Consider the following 25,279-nt stretch of genomic DNA (forward strand, 5'->3'; position numbering starts at 1 on the left):
CTGAAGCGGTCCCTTCGGGTGGGTGCCTGGAATGTCCTATCCCTAAGAGAGGATGATCACCTGTCTCTGTTATCATCTGAGCTGAAGCGTTTGGACATTGGGATTGCAGCACTCTCTGAGGCTCGGAGACTGGATTGCAGCGAGATAATGGTGGGTGGTTACACCTACTATTGGTCTGGTCGCTCTGATGGTTACCATACTCAAGGAGTTGCTGTAGCTGTGTCCAATAAGCTGACGCCAATTTTAATTGAGGTAACACCAGTCAACGAGCGTATTATGAGACTAAGGATTTGTCACTCCTTAGGTGTCATGTCCCTGGTCTCTGTCTATGCTCCGACTGAGGCGAGTGACCTCACCGTGAAGGACACATTCTACGCCACGCTTGAGTCTGTGGTTGATCAGTGCCCCAGACGAGATACACTTCTCGTCTTGGGGGATTTCAATGCATTGACTGGAACTGATAGGGATGGTTATGAGACGTGTGTTCGTCCCCCATGGGTCAGGAACTATGAATCAGAATAGCACTAAGTTCCTTGACTTTGCAAGAAGTCATGGACTTAGGGTGGCCGGTTCATGGTTTCAGCACCCACAAGCTCATCGCTGGACTTGGTATTCCAACGCTGGCGTAGTGGTAAAGGATATTGACCATGTCCTCGTTGACGGTCGCTGGAGGATGATCCAGAACTGCAGGGTCAACTGGAGTGCTCAGTTCCTCAATACTGACCACAGGCTTGTTGTAGCAACTCTAAAGCTGCACCTTAAATCCTGGAGAATGGTACCATCCCAGCCTAGGATGGATGTTGGCAAGCTCAAGGATGAGAGAGTAGGTGAGGAGTTTGCGAACAGGCTGAGTGGACATTTGGGGTGTCTGGGTGCTTTGGGGGGGTCCTGAAGAGTTATGGATTACCTTCAAGACCACAGTCCTTGATGTTGACAGTGGATGTCTTGGAACTCACCGCAGGGCAAAGAAGAATTTTGTCTCTCAAGGGACACTGGATACCATTGACCAGAGTCGCAGGGCCAGGCTGAATGGCAGAGCTGAGCTGTTCAGAGAGCTGAGGCGTAAAACAGTACGTGCACTGAGGGTGGACAAGGAGGCCTATGTGCGAGGAATCTGTGAGGGGGTCGAGCATCGCCTGTGGACAGGTGATTCTCGTCCCGCTTACAGGGGAATTCGCACATTACGTTCATCCAAGCCCATCCCTCGGAGCACTGCAGTTCGAGCAGAGAGTGGTAGGCTCTTGACAGAGGAGTCTGAAGTGAAGGCCCGCTGGGCCGATTACTTTGAGCGGTGGTACCAGGCTGATCCCCCAGCTGTCGAGTTGGACGTCAAGGGTGTTACAATCCCTGTTGCTGACCCTCGAATCAACTGTGGTCCACCTTCGCTTGTGGAAACACGGGCTGCGGTGGACCAGTTGAAACGGGGCAAAGCTTCAGGGATCTGTGGCATCCATGCCGAACTTCTCAAGGCTGGTGGAAATGCTGCACTCGTGTCGTTGCATGCAGTTTTGTGCTCTGCCTGGAACACAGGCATCATCATCCCAACTGACTGGAAGAGGGGCCTTGTTGCCCCTCTCTGGAAAGCGAAGGGTGATCGCCAAGACTGTAACAACTACCGAGGGGTGACGCTGCTCTCAGTGCCGGGCAAGGTCTTTGCTCGGATAATTCTTGATAGGGTTCTCCACCATCTGCTTGAGCACCAGCGTCCAGAGCAGTCAGGCTTTACACCAAAGAGGTCAACGATTGACCGTATCCTCGCCCTTCGTGTCCTCACCAAACGCAGACGAGAGTTTCGGCAGGGACTGCTTGCAGCCTATGTTGATCTCTGTAAAGCGTTCGATTCAGTGAATCGGGATGCCCTCTGGAGGATTCTTGGTCTTCGTGGGGTGCCACCAAAACTGATCGATCTGATGTCTGAACTCTACTCTGGTACTGAGAGTGCTGTGAAGTGTGGTGGTACCACCTCTGACTTATTTCCAGTTGTTATTGGAGTTCGTCAGGGATGTGTACTTGCCCCCACACTTTTCAGCACTTGTATGGACTGGATTTTAGGGAGGATGTCGGAGAGATCAAGTTGCGGTGCATCGTTTGGGAATGTCAAGATCTCGGACCTTGATTTTGCAGATGATGCAGTCATCTTTGCGGAGACTTTAGACATCCTTTTGGGGGCCCTCAAGGTGCTGAATGAGGAGTCGGAGCCGCTGGGATTATGGGTTTCTTGGGTCAAAACTAAGATCCAGGCTTTCGGTGACATCTTGGATGCTGCTGTCCTGTCTGTGTCTGTTTGTGGTGAGGATGTTGAGGTCGTGGAGAGATTCACTTACCTTGGCAGTGATATTCATGTCTCTGCTGGCTGCGAGTCAGATGTCAATAGACGTCTGGGTCGGGCCTGGGGAGTCATGGATTCACTGGATCATGGGGTGTGGCGCTGCCGGTACCTGTGCGGGAGGACGGAAGTCCGAGTCTTCAGGTCCTTGGTACTTCCAGTCTTGTTCTATGGGTGCGAGACTTGGAATCTGACCAAGGATCTGAGACGGAGACTTAATTCCTTTGGTACCAGGTGTCTTCGGAGAATCCTTGGCTATCGCTGGTCGGATTTTGTGTCCAACGAGCGGTTGCTGAGAGAGACTCGGATGAGATTTGTTACCTGCATAGTCCGTGAGCGTCAGTTGGGGCTGTATGGACATGTGGCTCGTTTTCCTGACGCTGATCCTGCTCACCAGATTCTCTCAGCGAGGGAGTCTCATGAGTGGAGGAGGCCAGTGGGCCGACCACGTGCCTCATGGTTGCAGCAGGTTGACCATCATCTCAAGGAGATGGGGATGGGCCTGGCATCTGCCTGGGGGATGGCCAGACGGAGGCCCCTGGAGTACCGGCGGAAAGTGGACGCAGCGATGCGCTGTTCTGGCACATGCTCCCATACCTGACCTGATGGTGAAGGCGCTTCTTCACAACACACTTCTGCACACCCTTAGCCTTCCGGATGCCCTTCCCACTGGCCCGGAGGATGGAATACATCTTAGAGCGAAGCCCCATGTACTCGGCGACGGGGCAGCCAGCACACTCGTCCTTCATTTTACCCAGGGCCTTATTGTTTTTGACGCTGTGGAGTGGGTAGTGCTTTGGGTAGTCGCTCGTGTCGTAGAGCTCTGCGTGTGTGGCCATGTCTGCATATACATCCTCTGTCTGGATCTCAAAGAGGAGCGAGTCCATGTCTGAGTACAACGGCTGATCACGGTCTCCATACTGGGCCTTTAGGTGGTTGTAGTAGAAATCGTTCATGAGATACTTGGACAAGTTCAGCATGTGCATACCCACATAGATAGGTCGATTTAGCACCAGTCTGCTCATATTCATGTGAAGAGCGGCAAGGTCGTTATCGATTATCTTCTGCCATGCAAATCTTGGGTATGAGACTAGGCGACGTAGCTTGTCCTCCTCATGGTGGACACGGACCATCTTAACGTCTACATGCTTGCGCAAGTTTTCCATCATCTTGCTGAAGACAGAATTGTTCATGAGCTTGTCGAGATCCTTTTTGAAGTCACTGGTGACCTCCTTGTGAAACTCTGTGTTCGTCCTAACATAGGGCTCCATCCAGGGGCTCTGGTTGAACCGCAGAGCTTGGTGGACCTTCTTAAGCCTCATAACCAGGGAGAGATAGAGCTGAAGGTTGCGGTAGTGCAGTACATACTTGGTCTTGTCGAAGAGGTTAGGCACCAGCTTTATTATTTTGACCGATGTCCCCTTAAGTTCTTGCTGGTATTCCGACATCCACTCCTTCTGAACTGTCATGCGCTCCGGCGCTAGCGGGAAACTGTTGTTGGTGTTATGTAGCTCCTCTGGATACTCCAAGTCCACCTCTCGTATGTAGTCATGTGAGCTTTCAGCTGGGTGATCTGTAATACTGGTCATACTGGTGATCTGCAAACGCGGCCAGCAGCCTGCAAGCTGCCCGCAGTCCTCTACCCACTCAAAGCCACCTGTTGACAATGGCTGGCTCATGGCCCAGCCGTATAGGTTGTTGGCATCGAGGTACAAGATATATCTATTAGGTTTGCTTGAGTCGTACCAATCAACATGTGGGTTGTTTGCCTTTGCGTTGCGTTTTGAGACCATGGAGATGCCACCACGCAGACCCTTCTTGATGAAGAGGTGCTGGTCGTCATCTGTGAGAAGTTTGAGCTCTATGCCGGTTTTCTTCAGGAGCACATCCCAGCTCAGGCTGGGACTCGTATAGTAGTGGGCAGGGTCTAGACCATATTGCCACTTGCAGGTCTTTCTAAAGGTCTCAAGGACATCTGCCAGAGGAGCACATCTGTATGGAGGTAGAGGTCATGGTAGTCTCCCATGTCTTTTCACCCAAAAGTGGTCCAAACCTTTTGGGCATGGGTGTAATCCTCTTCGCTGAGCTTGCTGGAGAAGGCCTCCTGGGGTGGAAGGGGATTTGTGAATCTCTCCCAAGAGTCCATGTACTCTTTGGGGTACACCCTTTTATGCACGAGTTGGTACGCATGTACTGGTGCATACCTTGTGGTGATGGATAAACATGAAGGGTCTCGATTTTTGCAGTTTTCTTTGCCATATTTCAGACACCTAGACACAAACTGCCAATCCTTGCTGACGACTCCTTGCTCTTCCTGCTTACAGGTTGTGCACACTTCAGATGCCCCAATCGTACTGCAGATAAGCTTGTCTCGGGAAGAAAGGAGGAACTGGGCACTGTCAATGAACTGGAATTCAAATGAAAAGCTCTTAGTTTTTTCACCTTCTTGAGCCTCCTCTTCTGTATCAAGCTTGAGAGAGAATGGAACGTACTTTTCCATGTTGTTTGGGATACAGGTGATGGTACCTTTCACCTTGCTGATAGCCTGCATCAGAAGATGCGAGTCACAGCCCCTCAGGTTGTGAAATACCACAGGAGTGAATATTTGTTTGTTTTAACCTCAGCATGAGGTTGCAATTTCTGTGGCCTGCCCTCAAAACGTTCCGGTGATATGACAGTGATCGAGGACTGCATCGCGTTGCCTCCCCCTCCCCCCCAACCCATCAGAGGAGGAGGATATTGGGACCATACTCTGTGCAGAGTGTTGGTGCTGCTTAAGCAGTCTCCTTGGCTATTGGGCACAATCCTGGACAGGTCGCCACGCCGACACAGGATACCAGCATGCTGGCACTCATTTTGCCAACCTCGGATGGATGACAGGCCGAGTTAACCCCACCTAGTATTAATTCAACAGCTGAGCGGGATTTGAACTCAGGACCCGAGGATCCAAAGCCTGCCACTCTAACCATTAAGCCAACACCAGGTATCTATCAGAAGCTTATCACATATGTGGCAGTTGGTTCTGGTGTTGTATAAGCCTGGTGTTGGCGTAGTGTTTAGGGTAGCGGCTTGGGATCCAAAAGGTCCTGAGTTCAAGCCCCTTTGGCCGCTTGAATTAATACACACCAGGAGGTTGACTCAGCCTGTCATCCTTCCAAGGTCGGCGAAGTGAGTACCAGTGTACTGGGCCCGGTGTATGCCCGGGTTAGAATAGGTGTACCATATCCCTGTGTCGTAAGTGGCGACCAAGGTTGGTGAGGAAGGGCATCCGGCGTAAAACCTGTGCCAAATCATAACGGATGATCCGCTGTGGCGACCCCTAACGGGAGCAGCTGAAAGAAGGAGAACAAGGTTCTGGTGTTGTATATCTTCCAGTCTTGGGGTGTCATTATCAAAAGCTTAGGGTATCTTTAATGTGTCTCTCATCCTTCTGAATAGCATTGAGGAAGTGTTCCACTGCATCTGGACCCCGGAAGATCACTGGAGGCTGTGTTTGACCATTACACCTTATTATGATGTAGCAGTAACCACAAGCCTCATGTTGTTGAGTCTTCTGTGTGTTGCTCTCGTCGGGGTTGAACTCTGGCCCATCAATCTTGGTGGTAAGGGCCTCAGAATCAGCACTAATGATGAAGGGAGCTGGTTGCTGCTTGTGCTCATTCTGAAAGGAGATAATGCTTTTCCCCTCCTCTGGCATCTTTACCCTCATAGCGGTTTGCCCTATGCCCTTACATTCTGGTCTATGCGCCTCCAGCAGCAACTCGCAGGAGTACCCATGTGGACACCTCCCACGGAAGTGCTTTCGCTCCCTATGCTTGCTCTGATTGTAAAGTCAGCGGTTAAGTTCTTTAACCCAGGTATAGTGCATCTTACCATCTTTCTCAATTAGCAGCAGGTTGATTCTGGAGATGCCTTCATGTTGCTTGCTAAGCCTGTGGATAATCACCCCCTTGTCCCAGCCAAATACATTCAGAGCCAGGTTATTCTGCCTTTCTACCTGTTTGATCTGTGATAGCGGTGTGGGAGCATCACCCCTGTGAAGTCGAGACCATTATCTACTGGATAACTTCTAGGCCTGTACGCATGGCCCCCATGTTCCACTGGGAACAGAGTTGATCAGAGACCCACCTGAGACAATGGTTATCCTCATTCTTCACATTGACCACTGCTTTCTTGTTTCTGAGAGTTGCTGGTAGTGGGAGCCACCCCTCAGAGGCTGGTAGCAAGCGATGTCCAGCCACATAAGTTCAACTCTGTCAACCTCCCAGTAAGCACCGTGACTCGTCCACTTTTCAAGGGTCTCCAGGATGTTTGGGAAAGCAGTGTCAAGTGCACCGTCGATCTCATGGGCCTGTAAAATGGCATCCTGATTGTGCCAGAGCACTGCAGGCATATACACCCACTCCTTCCCATCCTTGTCAATCTTTTCCTTCCGGAACAGAACCTTTAAAGCAAGCTGGAATTGAACCCCCTTCAAGGCGAGGATATCTTCCACTAGTTTCTGGTAAATTTGGGGGTGCACACCTTCCGAGAAGGATTTAGGGTCAGCCTCGAGTTAGTGAAACTTTGGAACATCCATCTGCCACCCTCGCAGTAAATGTCCAATGGCCCAGGGGGTCTTTTCGAATGTGAGGTCACCTTTTTGTTCCTCGTGTTTGGACAGCTCGAGAATGTCTTTTTGGTAGCTATCGACTGTCTGGGTTTTCTGGGGAGGTATGGGATCAAACTTTCCCAAAATGTCCTTCCGCTTTCTCTCCTTCCTCTTTCGTGGTGGAGCAGAAGGTCGGTATTTCATTGAAAGCAGTGGTTTAAACAGGTGCTTTTTCACTGCTTCCAGAATGGCCTCATCCAAAATGTTCTGTACCACACCCTGGAGAGGATCCGGCATCTGCATTTCTGCAAGCGATTGTTTGATGTACTTGTCCATGGTAACCACGTTTCATGGGTCAACGTCGAAATGAAAAGTCTCGGTGTTTCAAGTCAGACCTCCATTACTTCAAGACGCCTATATTAATTTCTAAAAGTATGGGTCTGGGAGCATTCCCAGAGTTCTGGAGCCCTCTAAACACAAGGTGGCCCAGAATCCCCCTTTATTATACTACTGGGGAGGGCAAGGGAAGGCAGCATGAGGGGAGGGCAGGGGAAGACAGCAGGAGGGGAGGGCAAGGGAAGGCAGCACGAGGGGATGGCAAGGGAAGGCAGCATGAGGGGAAGGCAAGGGAAGGCAGCATGAGAACAGAGCAAGGGAAGGCATCATGAGGGGAGGGTCCGTCCGGACATAACCGCCATCCAGACACGTATGAAGATAAACACCGTCCGGATATGTGTGGAGTTAACCACTATACAGGCATAATTACTGTCCAGATACATCAAGGTAAAGCAGTGTGAGGGGAGGGTCCGTTCGGACATAACCGCCATCCAGCCGGCAGGGATACCAAGTGGGGGGGGGGAGAGAAGAGAGAGAAAGAGAGAGAAAGAGAGAGAAAGAGAGAGAAAGAGAGAGAAAGAGAGAGAAAGAGAGAGAAAGAGAGAGAAAGAGAGAGAAAGAGATAGAAAGAGAGAGAAAGAGAGAGAAAGAGAGAGAAAGAGAGAGAAAGAGAGAGAAAGAGAGAGAAAGAGAGAGAAAGAGAGAGAGAAGCGAGGATGTAGGGAGACAGAGGGAGGGGTGGGGGAGCGAGGAAGGAAGGCAGAGCAAGGAGAGATGGGGGAAAAAAAATCGAAGGCAGAGTGAAGGGAAGGCAAATAGGTGTGAGGGGAGGGAAGGGTAAAGCAGCATGAAGGGATGGCAAGTGAAGGCAGGGTGAGGGGAGATTCCATCCGGAAATAACCACAATCAGGACATAACCACTGTCTGGATACATGCTCAGATGACCACCGTCTGTATGCGTGCGGAGACAGAGAGAGGGAGGGAGAGGGGTGGGAGAGAGAGAAAGGGGTGAGGGGGAGACAGAGGGAGAGAGGAGAGTGATGGGAAGGGAGGAAGGGGGGAGGCGAGGAGAGGGGAGGGGAGAGATTCCGGCAGATGTGATGTCCAGTTTAATGGCACACACCTTGATGAATCACAATACCTGTGAAACACCAGGATGACAGTTTATAGCTGGGTCAGGATTTGAGCCCAGGCTAGACAGCTTTGAGCAAGAGTGTGTTCCTCACAGCTATCCTGCTGTGATGTTAACGAAAAGTTCCTTATAAAAAAATATTTGCACTTAACTATGCCGAAGTGACCGCAGAACAATGCTGGGCCATCGCAGGCGAGTGGCCTCTGTACATTGTTCAAGTCAATCAATATGCAGTATTCAGTGACAGTTTGAATACTGTAGAGCGCTCACCAAGTGGCTTAAGCACTCCAATGAAACAGATGATCAGGAAGGGCTCGCTTGGCAAGCGATTAGCAATCACTGAACTGTCATATTAAACACACACCTCCAGGAGACTCCCGAAATATCAAATATGTCCGAATTGGACAAATGAACAAATTTCTTAGCAGTCAAAACTGTTGCCAAGTTCAATTCAGCAGCTTAAATATTGTAATTCGGTATATTTAAGGGATTTATCGAGGTTAGGCATGTGCAGAAATAAAATTAAGCCACGAACGCTGGCGTCTCCAGACGTTTATAAGCATTGCAATGTATCCAGTGATTTGTAGCTATGACAAACAGGCATTCAGTAATATGAGTGGGGAAAGTAGAAAAAAAACCAAAAAAAAAACAGTCGTTAAGAAATCGTTGCGGCCTGCTCCAAGTCAAGGCATGGTTGAGAAATCCAAAAAAACATGGCGGGTTCAGACCCCAGCGAGGTAACCCAAGATACTCCTTAAGACCCCAGAGAGTGAGGGGGCCAAAGATGCACCTCATAAAGCATATAATTAAATAAGGCAGTTAATTATCTTCAAAAGGGATGTTTTAATGAACCCAAACACCCAATTTTTACTCTTGCACTTTCTTGGAGTTTTCTTTGTATGCATGCAAAGTTTCAGGCTGCTAGGTTTTATGGTTTTGGAGTTATGGAGGACACACACATAACACACACATAACACACACACACACACACACACACACACACACACACACACACACACACACACACACACACACACACACACACACACACACACACACAAATTTGTGATTGGAATGACACTGTTTGGAATGAAAATATAGAGATCGAGTTTAAAGCAGAATGAGGAAATTATGTGAGGGTTTCCACCCGTGACATTCACGGATTCGGCATTGCTTATTCGCCATTGTGACATAGAAGCATTGTTAAAGATTTGGAATCCTCTTGCACACAGACAGCAGTCCCAAAGTTTAGTTATTTCATTAAGTATATGTGTTTAGTTAGAATCCATCCCCTGTGTCTCATGGGAATTTCCTGTGTGCGCTGCGAGTTATTTTGTAGTTAGTTTTTTTATATATTCCCCAACAACAACATCCTGCTTCGTTCCACCGCCCAACCAAACCTTCGCGCACCGACTCCATTATCCACGTGTTTTTGGCTGAAGGCGTGGGCGGAGCCTCCATTGCCTCAGATCGAGGTTCCGCTCCGAAGAAGGGCAGGGAGTGTTTCCTCCAGCCAATGGACGAAGAGCGAGCAAAGCCGAGGCGCTCAAGCCAATGGGAAGCCAGAAGGCCAGAAACAACGACAGAGCCTCTTTGGGGGGTTGGCCACCGACACGCCACCTGTCCAATGGGAGGCAGAGTTACCTCAGGATGGATCCCTCCCACCTCGCAGGAGGGGTTGAATCTTGTTGGTGCGATCCGTCTGGGTTGTCTCGTCTGGTCTGCTGGCCATCTTCCGTCTTGGTGCTGGCTGGCGTCTGCCACTTAGTCTTGGTTCCTTGGCGCTTGGTGTGAGGTTGTCCATGTGGGTTCGAGTCCCACCGTGGTGGTTGGAGCATCCGATCTTCCCAAGCCCTTCCACAAGAATCCCAAACTCCACAAGGGCAGGTCGGCAAAACGTGCAAATGCGGCCAGGTACCAGCAGAACTCTGACCTCCAGCATGTCTATCCCCTTGGCTGCGAGGGTCGAAATAAAGATAATCCGGGTCCATTTTCTTTTGGTTTGTGTGTGTGTGTGGTGGTGGTGCTGTCCTATAAGTAGAAATTGTTAAGTGCTTTTGCTCACTGTACATTTCCTGCAAATTCGTGATAACTCTGCTCTGTGTCTCCCTTCCCGATTACTGTAAAATAAATCCCCTGTTAAATGTTCCAGTTTGTTGTCCGTGTTTTCTTTCATTGGCCAAGCACGGTGTGGGCTTGAGAATTAGTGAGGCCGCTTACACTGCAAGTTGTCATTTGGACCGGTGCGGCTTTGGCAACTCCCACTCGGTTACGCAGGACCCGAGTCGGCAACAGCGACTCAGTTCGGACAAAGCTGGCCGAGGGTGTGGCTTCCCCGGTAGTTAGATGGCGTGAGTACTTGGGTAAATTGGAATAGACAAGTGGATCCTACCTCACGCCGTCAAAATATTGGCGACCACGGTCCTTTAAGCGACCCATCGACTCTGGAGTTATCCGGAGTGACGACCTTTCTATTCCGGGTGTTCGGTGGGAGACAGCCCTACTGCTCCATCTAGCAGTCGTCCTCGCCACCGACCCCCGGCCCACAATAGTATTACCCACCTTACTTCTGTTGAGGTCAGCTGCAGTACGTTTTTTTTTTTACCCAAGTCCTTCACGACTCTGCTGTCCAGCCCCCTCCCATAGCATGGGAACCTCATATATATATATATATATATATATATATATATATATATATATATATATATATATATATATATATATATATATATATACACACACACATCTTCTTCTTCTTTCGGCTGCTCCCTTTAGGGGTCGCCACAGCGGATCATCCGTATTTTTACGCCAGAGGCCCTTCCTGACGCAACCCTGGTCGCCTCTTACGACACAGGGATACTATATATATATATATATATATATATATATATATATATATATATATATATATATATATATATATATATATATATATATATATATATATATATATATATATATATTCCATATGCAAAAGTTCAGGTTATTTCAATCACATTCATACTTTAGGGAAAAATCATCATTTTTCTCAGTATTGATAGTCATATGTACAAAGCATCCTCTGTCATACAAAGTCCTTCCTTCCTTGGCACACCTGAACTCCAATCCACCGACAACGCCTTCATCCACAGCTTGATGGAGTACTGCTCTCTCCTTTGGGCAAGCTACCCAACCTCACAGCGACAGTCTTGCACCGACTGCTCTTTCCATGCTTTGTTGCCCCCTCCCCCCCACAACCTCAGGTTTCTTTAGAGCTCACATGATCCACCATCAACCCCTTTCTGATGAAACGACCTAAATCCAGGATCACTGATTCACTCCACTCATTTGTTCCTCTTTTTCCCCAACTGTGGAATCAATTTCCACATCCTCTTCAATCTCATCTTCCCCCTCCAGGTCTTTCAGACAGCTCTTCCCCACCATCTCAGATCATCCCCAAAACTAAAGAATGATTTTTTCTACCCTCAGTAACCCCACCCAAACCTGGCCTCCTTCCAATTTTCCAATTTTCCCTATGTATCCATTTTGTCCACCCACCCATGCAGGCGTTGCGTCCTGGTTTTGTGTGTTACCTCCTGATCCATTCACTGTATTGGTTCTTCCACAAGCCGAGACTATGTATACAAAATATATACATGTACGTTTGTGTAATATATATGTTTATCATTTAAATTAACAGCCTTGATAAATGCGTGTGAAACAAACTGTTCAAGGAAATATAATGAGCAGTGTCATTTTATCTAATTCGTCAATACTTTGTGTCTGTCCTCACTTTTAACCATGCTTCCTGCAGACATAAGACTGAAGACATAAGGAACATTAAGACATATATCCTGTGGTATATTCCAGAGTTCTAAGGTGAATTGGGTTCCTCTTGTTCTTCTCCGTTTCCAGGTAATCTCATACGGCATCAATGGGACCCATGCCCAGACTCTATGGTGGCCATTCTAATAAGACTTGGAGCACACCAGCTGTAACCTTGTTGGAAAATGCATCCTCTTCAGATTAAACTATTTCCACTTGGAACTGCATGGTGCTGCAGTATCTGCTTGTACTTCTCTTTTGTTAGCGTCCCATTGATTTTTTAACACATTTTCTTTCACCAAAAGTTGAGATACAACCCCAGTGAGTCAGAGCCTCTCCCAAGTTTAACATTAGGCTAAATACCTTACAAGTCGGAACATTCTCCCAGTGTTCGGCGTAAGAACTGGCGTCTCAGTTCCAAAAACTTCAAGTTTTGATTCATCAGACTAGAGTACCCAATTCCATTGTTCAGTGGCCCAATGTTCGTCTTGCCGAGCAAATTTCTGTCTTTCACCTTATTCTGTGGTCTCAACAATGGTTTCCTTGCTCCAACTGATCTGCCATGGAGACCTGATGCAATCAGCTTTCTGCACCAGTGCCTTATCCATGGCTGTCCTTGCTGCTTTGTTATTTTGCCCATTCAAGTGCATCAATCCTGCATCTGGTTGTCCCCCTCTATCTCAGAGGCTCATGTTTGTAAAAATCTGAGAGCTGTAAAGTGCTCTCCTGACGTGTGTGTGTGTATATATATATATATATATATATATATATATATATATATATATATATATATATATATATATATATATATATATATATATATATATATATATATATATTGTTGTGGTTACCAGATTCGCAAACCACCATTCAGGTCCCTTAGGTGAGGTATCTCGGTAAGTGCATGTGTCGTTAGGCCCAAACCCGTTGTCTAGTGGGAATACATGTCATTTATGCGAGCTGCGACTCTTCAGGATAGCCGTTTTTCTTTTACTATCTTTATTTTGGACCAACCGCCATGATCACAACCACAACATCCACCACCGACCACAACCACCGCTTCACCACAACCGCCACGACCTTCACGTCACACCTCGCAACCGTAGCATCGCCACCGTTCTTGCCCCGCTGTGGGTACCGGTGTTGGACTCATGCAGAACGCGCGTCGAACAGCGTGTACAAAATCACGGATTTTGTGCTTCAAAAACGGATCAAAAACGACACACGCCCACTTTTTGCCGTCCAATCGGTGAGCGAGGGGCGAATTGGCCCCGCCCCCAGGGCGATCGATATATGCAAATTTGTGGATCAAAAAGCCTTCACGCCCACTTTTTCTCGGGCCAATGGGGGAGCGAGGTGAAAGGTCAAAGGGAGGGGGTCAAAGGCGAAGTTACGGGGGGGATAAAAGGACGGTGTTCGTGAGAAAAGAAAAAGAGAGAACGAGAACGAAAAGGAAAAGGAGAACGAGAACGAGAAGGAGTCGGAGAAGAGAGAGAAGAGTGTGGAAGTCTGGAGCCCGAAGCCTGCAGTGGCTGGAGAAGCTGAAGAGAGCCGGACGAGGGGGTGCTCGCGTCGGTGCCAGGAGCTGCACGCCCGAGGGAGGCCGGCAGCGCGACCTGGCCGAGGTGGAGACGCACACCAGGGATAATAAAGATCCTCTATACCCCGAGCATCAGCAACCCCCTCCTGTTTCCCCCCGCGCTGAGATAGTGCGACCAAGGGGGCCCCGTTCCCACCCCCTGCCAGGCACTGTCCGCGAGGCCCGCGGGTTGCGGGGCCATCGCAGCTCCGCGTCTCATCACCAGACGGGTAGGCCCGACCCGGTCTCGGCCTCAGGCCCGCCTCATTCTTGAGGTATTTCTTTTCCTTGGTTTTGGGTATGTGTTGTCGGCGCCGTCTGTGAAGTAGAATTGTATAAGTGTTGCCGTGTGCTCGGTAGTCGGTATTAGCTCTGCACTGTGTTTTCACTTTTATGTTTGCTTTTTGTGTAAATGGAATTGTGTTTTCTTTTTTTTGTGTGCATTTGGTGGAATTGTATTTGTGTGCTTTCCGTTCATCGCGAATAAATGTGCTTTATTGTTGAACTGTTCTCCCGCTTCGCTTCGTCTTTTCCCCCATTGAACCCTCATCTTGCTTCACGTAAAGGGTTGGTAGTAGGCTGAATACGCCCGATAATTAATCGAACCGTCGAGGTCGACGATAACACCGCTCGGTTATTCTGATAGTACAGAACGGGTCGCTTAAGTGGCCCGTGTCCGAAGTCGACCTGCGGCGAGGTGCGATCGCCCGGTCTACCCTCCGCGTGGGTACTTAGGTAGGTCGAATTTGGCGAGCAACCCTATCCCACGCGGGGGCTGATTGGCTCGATCGCGGTGAGACCGAAAGGTCCACCCGTGACTGGTTCCCGGCGTTAGTCCGAGAGGGTCACGACTGGATTGTCCGTCCGGTGGGCGACGTGCCGCGATTCGAGTTACGTGGCCGTCAGCACGCCGGCGGGCGCGAATACCGCAACAATATATATATATATATATATATATATATATATATATATATATATATATATATATATATATATATATATATATATATATATATATATATATATATATATATATATATATATATATATATACTTTTTTTTAATTTTTTGCGAGAGGGATTGCATTTGCTTAAATAAACTGTATGGTGCTTATGTAGCCCACCCACATCATTGCTTCACCATTGTAATTCAACATGTGTAAACATGCGCATTCTCTACCTTCACGTGAAAATTAGTATGAAAGTCGAAAGGAACCATGATATAAATAGCTGACTGCTCATGTGTAACGGAAGTGGAAAAGGGGGGGGGGGGGTTCTCTACCAATTATCGCTGGCTTTCTGTCGTGAACGTGACCAAGACACATGAATTTAAGTTTTTTTTATAATCAAAGGAATGCACAGTTATTCAAATAAGTTCTCAGGCACGCGATCAATAATGCTCCTAGCCCCCCCCCCCAAAAAAAACATGAGCGCGATGGCACGCAAGCGTGATCACGCTCCTTCAAAATTAATCACTGCTATCCTCTTCCATACCTTCTCACCGACTACCTTTATTACTTTCTCCATCCACCATACCTGGTGTCGATTTCTTGATGGTGTATGCTTTCCTGATGGTCTTCCACAAAAATCTTCTCAATTCACCTAAATACCTCTCTGTACTTCTTCCATTCCTCAAAACCTTCGGCTTCTTCGTTAAGTTCCTCGTACTTACCCCTCACCCTCTACAGTGATGCCGTCCCTGCACGTTCTCCACTTTATAATCTTCTGAAACTACTGTTAACTTCCTTCCTTTTCTGCATGTGTACAATAACCACAGGCTCTCCCACCGCCACCTTATTGTCCATGATCCTCCACAACTGCTGCTTTCTAACAAACAATTCCTCAGCTCCAAGCCATGGAAGCACACCCTGTCACTTTTTACTCTATATCAAACACCAGATAATGCGATATTGAAGAAAAATTCCAATTTGATGAAGACTATGTCATACTTTGACCTCACCAAAATGGCAATAAGCAATGGAGGAATGCAGGACAAATGCAACTTCAAATATACCCATCAGAGATGGGGAATCCCCCGCCATTGAAACATTTTTTTCAAGATGGCCACCCCAGTCGGCCATCTTGGATCCGGCCACGCCCAAAATCAATAGGATTCTTCCTTTTCAGGTGGTACATGTGTGACCAAAATTTCAAATCGATATGGTGAACAGTTTATGAGTTATCGCACTCACAGCTATAAATGTTGACGCCCAGCCGGCCGGACGAACGGACGGACAACCCGGGTGACAACAATATCCCCCTTCCGCAACGTGGTGGGGGATAAAAATCCAAAATCCATGGATACCAAAAGATTTGTTTAACCATTGTAGATATCATCAAAATCTATCCAAAAATATCTTTGGCTGATGTTTTTTGGAGCCCCCCTACAAGAGTTATTTTAGCCTAAACTTGTCCACTCCTTGGTGATGTGGCACAAAGGTTCAATCACCATTCCAGTGAAGAGGTACTACTTGGTATTTAAGAGGTATCACTTGTTGAACGTGTTTTACATCACCAATGACGACAAGCTAAGCTTGCCAGCCCAACTCTTGGGGGGGGGGGGGGGAGGAGAATCCACTCCTTGCAACAACTCAAATTGCAGAGGGGTTTAATGACCAGTGGGGAGACTTGAAGCCAAAAGTGTTTCACAAAATTTGGAAGACTGGTCCCTTTGGTTCTTGCAGCAATACCAACATTTTAGGATGAGCATCGCCTACAGGGTAATGTGTTGGGCTGAAGGAGAAATACAATTTGCCATTAATCCCTTGTCTGGCAACCTAATAAAAGTGAGTTAGGGGCTCCTGATTTTTTTTTTCTTGAAAGCTCTATTCATTACGAGTCGAATGAGATGCTGCACATGATAGTAGCATCTAAGTTTAGCCAAGGGTGATATTTCTGGTCAAGGCCACTTTTTCACTTTCAGTTGACCTTTGCCAAGACACAGGTCAAAGGGGAAATATTTTTTTTTTTTAAATGACAAGCATTTTTTAACTTGGCGGTCCTGAAGATACTCAGGTGAATTTTTCTGAAGATACACATACATGGGTGGAAATTGGAATTTCACTCAGGTGAAATCTCAGAAATCTGAGAGGGTCGGCAACGGCTCTGGTTGAGTTGGTATGGAATGACCCCAAGGCATTTCTGAGCTCATTACAGTGTACAAGGTTTTCATACAGAGTTCTGTGGAGTATGGCTCCTTGATCTGACCTGAGCTAGTGCTCCTTCCCACCATGCCCCTCTTGAGATGGTTGAAAACATTGCCTTCTGCACTATTGGAATCTGAAAGCATGGAGCATATTCCCAGGGACTGTTACTCTTCCACTGGAAGCAACTTGGTGGGCTATCCATCCATTGTGACCATACTCTGGGCAGAGCGTTGGTGCTGCCTCAGCAGTCTCCTGGGCTATGGGGCACAATCCTGGAAGGGTCACGACTCAGACACAGGATACCAGCAAGCTGGTACTCATTTTGCCAACCTCGGAAGGATGACGGGCAGAGTCAACCCCACCTGGTATTAATTTAACAGCCAAGCGGGATTTGAACTCAGGATCCTAGAATCCTCAGCCCACCACCCTAACCATTAAGCCAACACCAGGCATGATGGGCTATCCATTTTATATAATCTTACATCTGGTGTTGCTCCTCCTACCCTGTCCTTTTTGTCATTCCCTAGCTATCCCAAGTCACACTCATTCCTCAAGAAACCTGAGAAAATAATATTGTAGGACTCTGCAACACCATAATGAGAAACGTTTTGTTCTTGAAATAGTGTTTTCCATCACCAATGATCAAAATTCTCATCCAGAAATGGTCTCTGGCTGTTTATATAACATCTGCCACCCTCGTTTTTCATACCGACACAGGCACCCTGCCTGAAGGACATCAGCGGACAGAAGGTGCTACGAACAGGCTGTGAGCGCTGGTGGACAGGAAACGTCCGCCTGAGCTGCAGAGACCCCTCAGAATCCACCACTCTGGTGAACGATGAATGTTGAAGAAGAAAGAGAAAAGGGTGAACAATAACAATAAATAAATAAATCAAACAAGAGTAAAAATAACCACAATAAAGTGAAATAGACCAAGTGAAGGCATCATTGAGAGTCGGGTGAAAATATGGCTCGTGTGAAGTTGTGTTCAATTCACCGATAAAGCAGAAGCAAATCAGGAGATGCATTGACAAGGAGGGATGGGTCCCGTGCTTCACGGCTCACCCAAGACCTTGCTGCCATGCTCGAGATTACACTGCCCTCACCCACCAGCACACGTCGTGCCCTACTCAGCTTTCCTGGATCAAGAGGACAAATCGAGGACAAAGCAATGAGGGAAATTTTAATCTGTGAAAAGATTTGATCGGGGATCAAAACAAACAAAAACTCAAACTTTTAATGTTATGCACCAACAATCCACCAGACCTATGGCCATGTCAAACAAGAAAGCTGTGATGGAGCCTCGATCGTCTCCAGCCCAAAGTAGGTGGCCAGCAGAATCAAATGCGAGGGCTGTCACGCGGCCTGGTAATCGGCTGGCCGCCCCTCGTACTCTGCGACCCGTTGAAATGTTCACTACGTGAACACTGTGTCGCCCATTTCCTGCCTTGGATTTCAAAATAAAATAAAATAAAATAAAATAAAATAAAATAAAATAAAATAAAAACACAACAAAACAATTATGACAAGTCAAAGCCTTTGGGTAGCTCTTGTTTAAAGCCAACCATACAACACAACTATGTAATCAAGCCCAATCAATGCAGCCAGCTCAGCATCACAGAAATTTGCACAACCTTTTCACTCACCACAGCAAGATGTAACTGGCACACTCAATGCACTGATCAGCTCCACCACATTACTCACCATAGCAAATAGCACAACTTGCTTAACCACCTTGTAAATCCTGAGTCAGCACAACAAGGTGACCTACCACAACAAGGTTGTTGTTCATGGGCTGAAACGCACAGCACAAGACAGCTGCTCCATCAGCATCGGCAATGCGACGCAAGCAGCGCCCAGTGGAAGTGCACCAAAGGCGCAAAGAAGCGTCCAATGATGTAGACACCAGGAGATCGTTGGACAATGACCATGCAAAGTCTGTTACGGGTGCCGTGTGGCCTCGTAATGTGTGGGAAACACTGGGTGCAGGACCGAGGATGCAGATGGACAGACGGCCATCCACAGAGCTGGCAGCAAGGCGTGTTGGATCACCATTGGCAAACTGCACCTTTCCGACTGTGTGGTATTGTGGAAAATAAAGTAAAACAAGTCTGAAGACGACGATGGTTCACGAGCGGTATTTGACGATGTAGATTGTTTCAGAAGTCAAGGATGAGACAATGTGATAATGTTTGACCAAGTTATAAAAATGATCAACATGATGTGGTAGGAGTGACAGGTTATTAGCTGCAAAATGTCGAAAACCCGGTTTCGTTCAACAACTTTAAAAATTTGACCTTTGCATAACCTTTAAAAGGTCCCAAAACAATGTTGTGGATATTAAAATAAGGAAGCAGGATACGTGCTATACCTTAATGAAGTTAGTTCGTCGAAGAAGGTCGAAAACCCGGTTCGATTCCCACAACTTTGAAAATTTTACCTTTGTGAACTTTAAAGGTCGAAGGTCAAGGATTATGACCTTTGGTGCAAAACTTCCTCTGGAACATTCCAGGAACAATATAACGTCATATAGGCTATATGGCATTTCACACTCCTCGGATTATTATCCATACTTTGATGAAATCAGCGTAAAAACAAACTTGAAGGGGGCGCCACGGGCAAGGTGTTCGAGATAGAGAAAAATGGTTTCAAGACTTTAGGTGGGGAATGACCTCAAGATTATGCATAAAAAATATTGTCATCCCAGCTCTCAAAGTTTGGGCGGATGTCTGATTTTTATGTCAAAATTCAAAATTTTCTAAGTTCATGACCTTGTGACCTTGACCTTGGGACTAAAATGAAAAAAAAAAAATCGAGCTCTGTAGGGCTATGCAGGTACCATTGGGCTAACCAAATACTGAAACCCCTGCCAGATTCGCCAACCCCCTCGGAGAAGATGGATTTTTATGTCAAAATCGCAATTTTCTAAGTTCGTGACCTTGTGACGGAAATGAAAGATCGAGCTCCGTGGGGCTATGCAGGTGCCATTGGGCCAACCAAATACCGAAACCCCTGTCAGATTCGACAAAACCCCTAGGAGAAGATGCAAATTGAAATCGGCTACCCCCTAAAAACACATGTTTTTTGGGCGTGGCTCCGCCCACAATGGGCAGACCATGCCCATTCTCAGGAAAACACAACTAAATCATGATATAAACCTCCCACCAAAATTTTATCAGGATCGGATCAAAACCCACGGAGCTATGCTCGAGACAGACAGACAGACAGACAGACAGCCAGACAACAATAACGAATATAGTGGTCACTTATATTTTTCGTGAAAATATTTTTTCGTGAACCAATAAACAACACCATCAACAAAATTTGTCAAGTGGAATATTTTGTAAGCGTGAGAACATCACCGGCAACGGTCATCAAAATAAGGAAAGCAAAAAGAAAATAAACTGTTAAAGGCTCAGCCAAGGGTCTTTGAGAGATTTTCTAAACAAGGCAATGCCTGACTGTAAGGTACTTCAGGAAGCACTTTTCATTGAAATAAAAAACCCCCAAAAATGCAATCATAAATGTACTTATTGAACACAAATGATCACATACAATATATTGTGGTGTGGGATGTTCTCGTTTCTCCAGATTAATACGCCCAACCACCAAAATCTTAATTTGGTGCTTGCAGGCAAAGGGGAGATGTGAAACAAGCATCACCTTGAGGCCACACCATAATGCACTGCATCGAATGATACCCCAATTCCAAAAGATACAATTCCAAAATGACAAATGGAATTAATAATTTCAAATGAATTCGCTGTATATAGAAATCCTTTGCAGGCCACGTAAATCAAAGACAGGTCATCCATTTCTGTTACACCCCGTGGATAAAACTACTTGTTGGCTTTGCAAAGTTCAATGAAGCGGCAAGCTCAACGCTATCTCACAACCAGCACCAGAGACTCAGAGCATGCCACATATTCACCGCACACACTTCTGAGCACCTCGCTTCTGGTCTTGCTCCTCCAGCCTGTCTTCTCTCTCAACTGAATCCTAGTATGCCTGGTGTTGGCTCAGTGGTTAGGGTGGTGGCTTGGGATCCAAGGGTCCTGAGTTCAAGCCTCATTTCCTGCTGAATTAATTCACCAGGGGATTGACTCAGCCTGCCATCCTTCTGAGGTCAGCAAAATGAGTACCAGCTTGCTGAGATGACCGAGTCATTCGAGTATCCTGTGTCGGAGTGGCGACCCGTCCAGGATTGTACCCAATAGCCAAGGAGACTGCCTCGGTAGCACCAATGCCCTGTACAGAGTACGGTCCCAATGGGGAATGAATGAATCCTAGTCTCTGTGAAGGCTCGTATCAGTCTGCATCGGCAAACAAGGTACACAATGGATTTTGTTAACTGAAGTTGACAAAACTAGGTTTACAAACATGGGAAACAAGGTTAGGTGTAGATGATTGGGTACAAGCCCTTCAGCATGGCAAGAATATTAAAACACTGGGGGTAGGAGGGGGCGGGGTGGTTGGATGGGCTCGAGACCAAACCCAGCACCTGCAGGTAACATACATTTGTCCAGAACCCAATAGTCTGATACTCTCCCTCGTTCTAAGCTTTCAATTCCACTCCTTTGCCGCCCTCTTCTCATTTAGGAAATCGCCTCACCGAGTCATTCCTCAACCCTCAAATATTTCAAGATGGCAGCACATTGCCATATTATGTATTCTCCCATTGCTACCCACAAACTTTTATATTCTCATCATTTCTCCGATTCAACAAACTTTCCTGCATCTTCTATGCGGTTGCAATTCTGTCACTGCCATCATTGCTTACCCATGACCTCCTCACTTCACCTGAAGGCATGCTATTGGTATCTCTGTTACCTCGGTTTGGTTTGTTGGCCTCCCACCTTACTTTGTACAACTCTTCCAGTTCCTTTAATAACTGTAAGAAAATACATAAAATTAACAAGACAGACCCACAGTGAAAACTTTGCATACCAGCATTGCCTGTGTGCTGGTCAAAGACATGGTACATTCCAGCGAAAGCATAGTTCTCTTCCAGAGTTGTGTCACCAGCCATAGCGCGGCTTGCTTCAGCGGCACATGTGGGAACCACTCCACCAGCGCAACTGCACATCCAATCACACAAACAGACTACAATCATTGCTGTACAATTCGGTGCTCAGAATTATCACAAGTACAATCTCATCAGAAAAATCACCCTTCGTCAAACATTACGACATTTCGAACCATGTTAAGTAACTTTTATCAACCAAAGTGCGGGCAGATTAAATCTCCAAAAAGTTGAGCAATATGAGAGGTAAGATTATAAAGTATAGCATATACAAATCTTAAAAGTTTCAACAAATGAAGAATGCACCTTTCATCAAATCAAGATTTATGGCATTTAAGGTTTGTGAATTGTCATGTGTCATGGTAGGAAAAGATGCATTTATTACCCTTTTTGATGATTCAATAAGAGTTTGACATTTGGAGCTGAACAATTATATAAATCGAGTTTAAAGGTGGTTGTCAATGAGATGAAGCCTGGTGTTGGCTTAGTGGTTAGGCTGGCTGGCTTGGGATCCTAGGGTCCCGATTTGAGACCCGTTTGGTGCTGAATTAACACCAGATGGGGTCGACTCAGCCTGTCATCCTTCCGAGGTCGGTGAAATGAGTACCAGTTTACTGGTCCCGGTGTGTGCCCTGGTTAGAATCGGTACACCATATCCCTGCGTGTCGTCAGAGCGAATAAAGGGTTGGCGTCAGGAAGGGCATCCAACCATAAAAACAATGCCTCAAAAAGGGAACCATGATTGCCATGGGGCCCGCAAGGCTAACCCCTGCTCTAGCAGGGGAAAATGGCGTTAAAATGCTTGTGTGTCAGCATGAGCTGCTCAAAATAAACAAACAAATAAATAAATAAACCAGGTGTAGCCAAATGTTCGGTCATGATGTAAAACAGTTTTCCAGAGAAGGAAAGGAGAATCAGGTGTGATTCCTATGACTTGTTAAACAATATCTCAGGTACGATCACAGACAAGCTGGTATTAGTATTTATTTTATTTTTCAATGGCTGACCATTAGATCCAGAAAAAAGTGATCCAAGAACTTTCATCTTCTGGTACAGCATTTGTTCAACCACAAAAATACAGGTTTAGTTTTGTTAACCATTTGAATTTATTGCTAACTAATTTACAAATTTGAGACTCAAGATAATATCTGAACTTCAAAATCATTATCATACAGACAGCTCAACAGAAAGATGGTGCAACAAGTGATGGTACCGCTCCTCGATGGCACGGTTGCGCTGGGCCTGTTGCTGGTATGAAGCACGGCTATGAGTACGTCGATGCCCTCGTGGCAAAGGAGGGCGCTGTTCCCCACCAACATCCTCAAAATCCTTTAAATTCCCACAAACACACAACAATCCAGTTTACAATACTAATAGAGTCAAATGATCAACGACTTTGCTCAATAAAAATGAATTAACATTAAAGTTGATATATTAATAAGATGAAGGATCAAAGACAAGGTAATTCATGACAAGTGTACTGGTCCTTAGAATGATTTTATTAACAAGATTCAAAACCTCCCCTTGAGACCGGCTGTTTTACATGCAATCATTGCCTTTCCTGATTAAAGTGCGAAGATGGGTGGGGGCTAGGTCAGACACCACCAAGCTAGGCAGGGTTTCATCTGGAGCTTTGGCTGTTCGTGATCCGGTTTGAGCAGAGCTCGTGTCGTGAGATTGGTCCAAGCGGTGAGGTTTTTTTGTTGTTTTTAATGAGCCACCTTGGTCCTGTTGTGCCGTGACAATCTTTGCTAAATCCTTTCTTGTTTTCACCCACCACAGAATCAGTCAAGTGAGTAATAACATTATTGTCTCCATTTGATCATATTCTTGGCGGTGGGCGATCTCTGCATTTTGACATTCCTGACAGGTCGCACGATTTACCTTCGCCTTTCTTTTACGATGTGAATTATTCTTTCTCTACTTTTGATTGTGATTGTGGCTTGACAAACATAGAGTGGGTTGTTTGTTTTTGTGTTTGCAGTCACCGTTGTATTAAAGGAAGCAGTTACAAGATCCCACCTGTGCTTGCATGTGACATTTCTTTATATAATGGTTGACACTTGCCGGTGGAATTAGAGCTAGCGTTCGCTTTGAGCTATACTTTAACTGAATCTATGACAAGAAATACAAGACAGAGTGAATGCATAAGAAATATTGTCGCATCAGACAGCCTCTGTTTATACAGGTCATCTGTGACATGATCTTTGATCCCGCAAATTGCAGAAAAGTTTCTAACTAAAGAGCATTAAATTAAATTAATCTGCAACTTTACTGTTCCCCAAGGTCGCCCAAATGAACTGAATTTGGCGATGGCACGGATAGAAGATGTTTCTTGCCTTTATAAGGGTTCATTTATAATGGATGGAACAGATACGGGGAGAAAAGGTGGATGGGACGTGGAAAAAGGAAACCAAGTGAGTCAACAGACACAAAGATGGATGTGGGGACACGAAACATATTTACAGTATGCATGAAATAAATAAACCTAACCCCTTTAGGCATTGCATACGCAACTCTCACTAAACAATGGGGAAAACAGGCAAGGACTTCCCAATGAAGTGATGGTGAGTGATGTGCAGGGCAATGGTGCAGCTCGAGAACAGGAAGGGTGCAAGAGCAATGCAGTGGAGGTGAGGGATTGAGAGTCGACATCCACGTTTCAAGAGAAAGAGAGTTTCTCCTTGTTCCGACAACGAAGCAGAGCCGGAGACGAAGAGCGAGAGAGATCAAGAGAGCGATGTTCTTTGTCGAAAGGGTCCCACGTAACTCTGCTTGCATGTGCAGACCCAGCTCTCCTGGGCTCTGGGATGGCCTTTGTCTGCGGCAGGTCCCGTCAATGGCTGCCCGCTGCTTGTGGGAGGTGCCATCCTCCAGCCGTCCCACCCCACGGGGTGGCTCCAATGAAAATAAAGTCTCTATCCCCTCTTTTGGGCCCGGCAGCGCATCTCACTGACTTGACTTGTGGGTTCGTCAGCCAAACAGTTCATTCAATGTCCTTTTAAAGTGTGTTGCGCTTTCCTGGTGCATTTTTGTGGCCGCAAGTTCTCACCTGGCCCTGCCCTCGAAGAGGTTTTTACATGTACAATGTTATCACCTGCTGTACTATGTATAAATTACATATGCTGCCTCCTCAGCGTCACATGTAACAATAAGACTTACTCTGACAATCTAACCAACATGAAACACACAGACCATACTATTCTTACAACAATCTAGCTATGGAACACCCCTTGCCAAGTAACAATATTTACCTGTTACCAAACGTGGATAGGGGTTATGTTTTCACCTGTCTGTTTATCTGCCTGTCTGTGAACAGGATATCTCAAAAAGTTGTAGATGG

The 25,279-nt window shown here is 46.6% G+C and overlaps 1 protein-coding gene across 3 annotated transcripts in view; it reads right to left on the minus strand.

Annotated features, from left to right (window-relative positions):
• WDR13 (WD repeat domain 13) overlaps nt 1-25,279 on the minus strand; it is a 62,402-nt gene that overhangs the window by 19,341 nt on the left and 17,782 nt on the right. For all 3 annotated transcript variants that reach the window (XR_015053834.1, XM_085866301.1, XM_085866310.1), the window contains 6 exons: nt 23,150-23,265; nt 21,861-21,991; nt 18,685-18,989; nt 18,180-18,360; nt 17,911-18,052; nt 17,623-17,741 (listed from right to left, as the gene is read on the minus strand). Coding sequence is in view for 2 of the 3 variants with exons in the window: in XM_085866301.1 (XP_085722427.1) it covers nt 17,623-17,741; nt 17,911-18,052; nt 18,180-18,360; nt 18,685-18,989; nt 21,861-21,991; nt 23,150-23,265 (994 nt within the window). In the remaining variant the exon portion in view is untranslated. The remainder of the gene's footprint in view (nt 1-17,622; nt 17,742-17,910; nt 18,053-18,179; nt 18,361-18,684; nt 18,990-21,860; nt 21,992-23,149; nt 23,266-25,279) is intronic.

This window comes from Eptatretus burgeri, chromosome 2 (assembly GCF_056783735.1).
Source record: "Eptatretus burgeri isolate ZD-2024b chromosome 2, Ebu_testis_v1, whole genome shotgun sequence".
In the NCBI taxonomy this organism is placed as follows: Eukaryota; Metazoa; Chordata; class Myxini; order Myxiniformes; family Myxinidae; genus Eptatretus; species Eptatretus burgeri.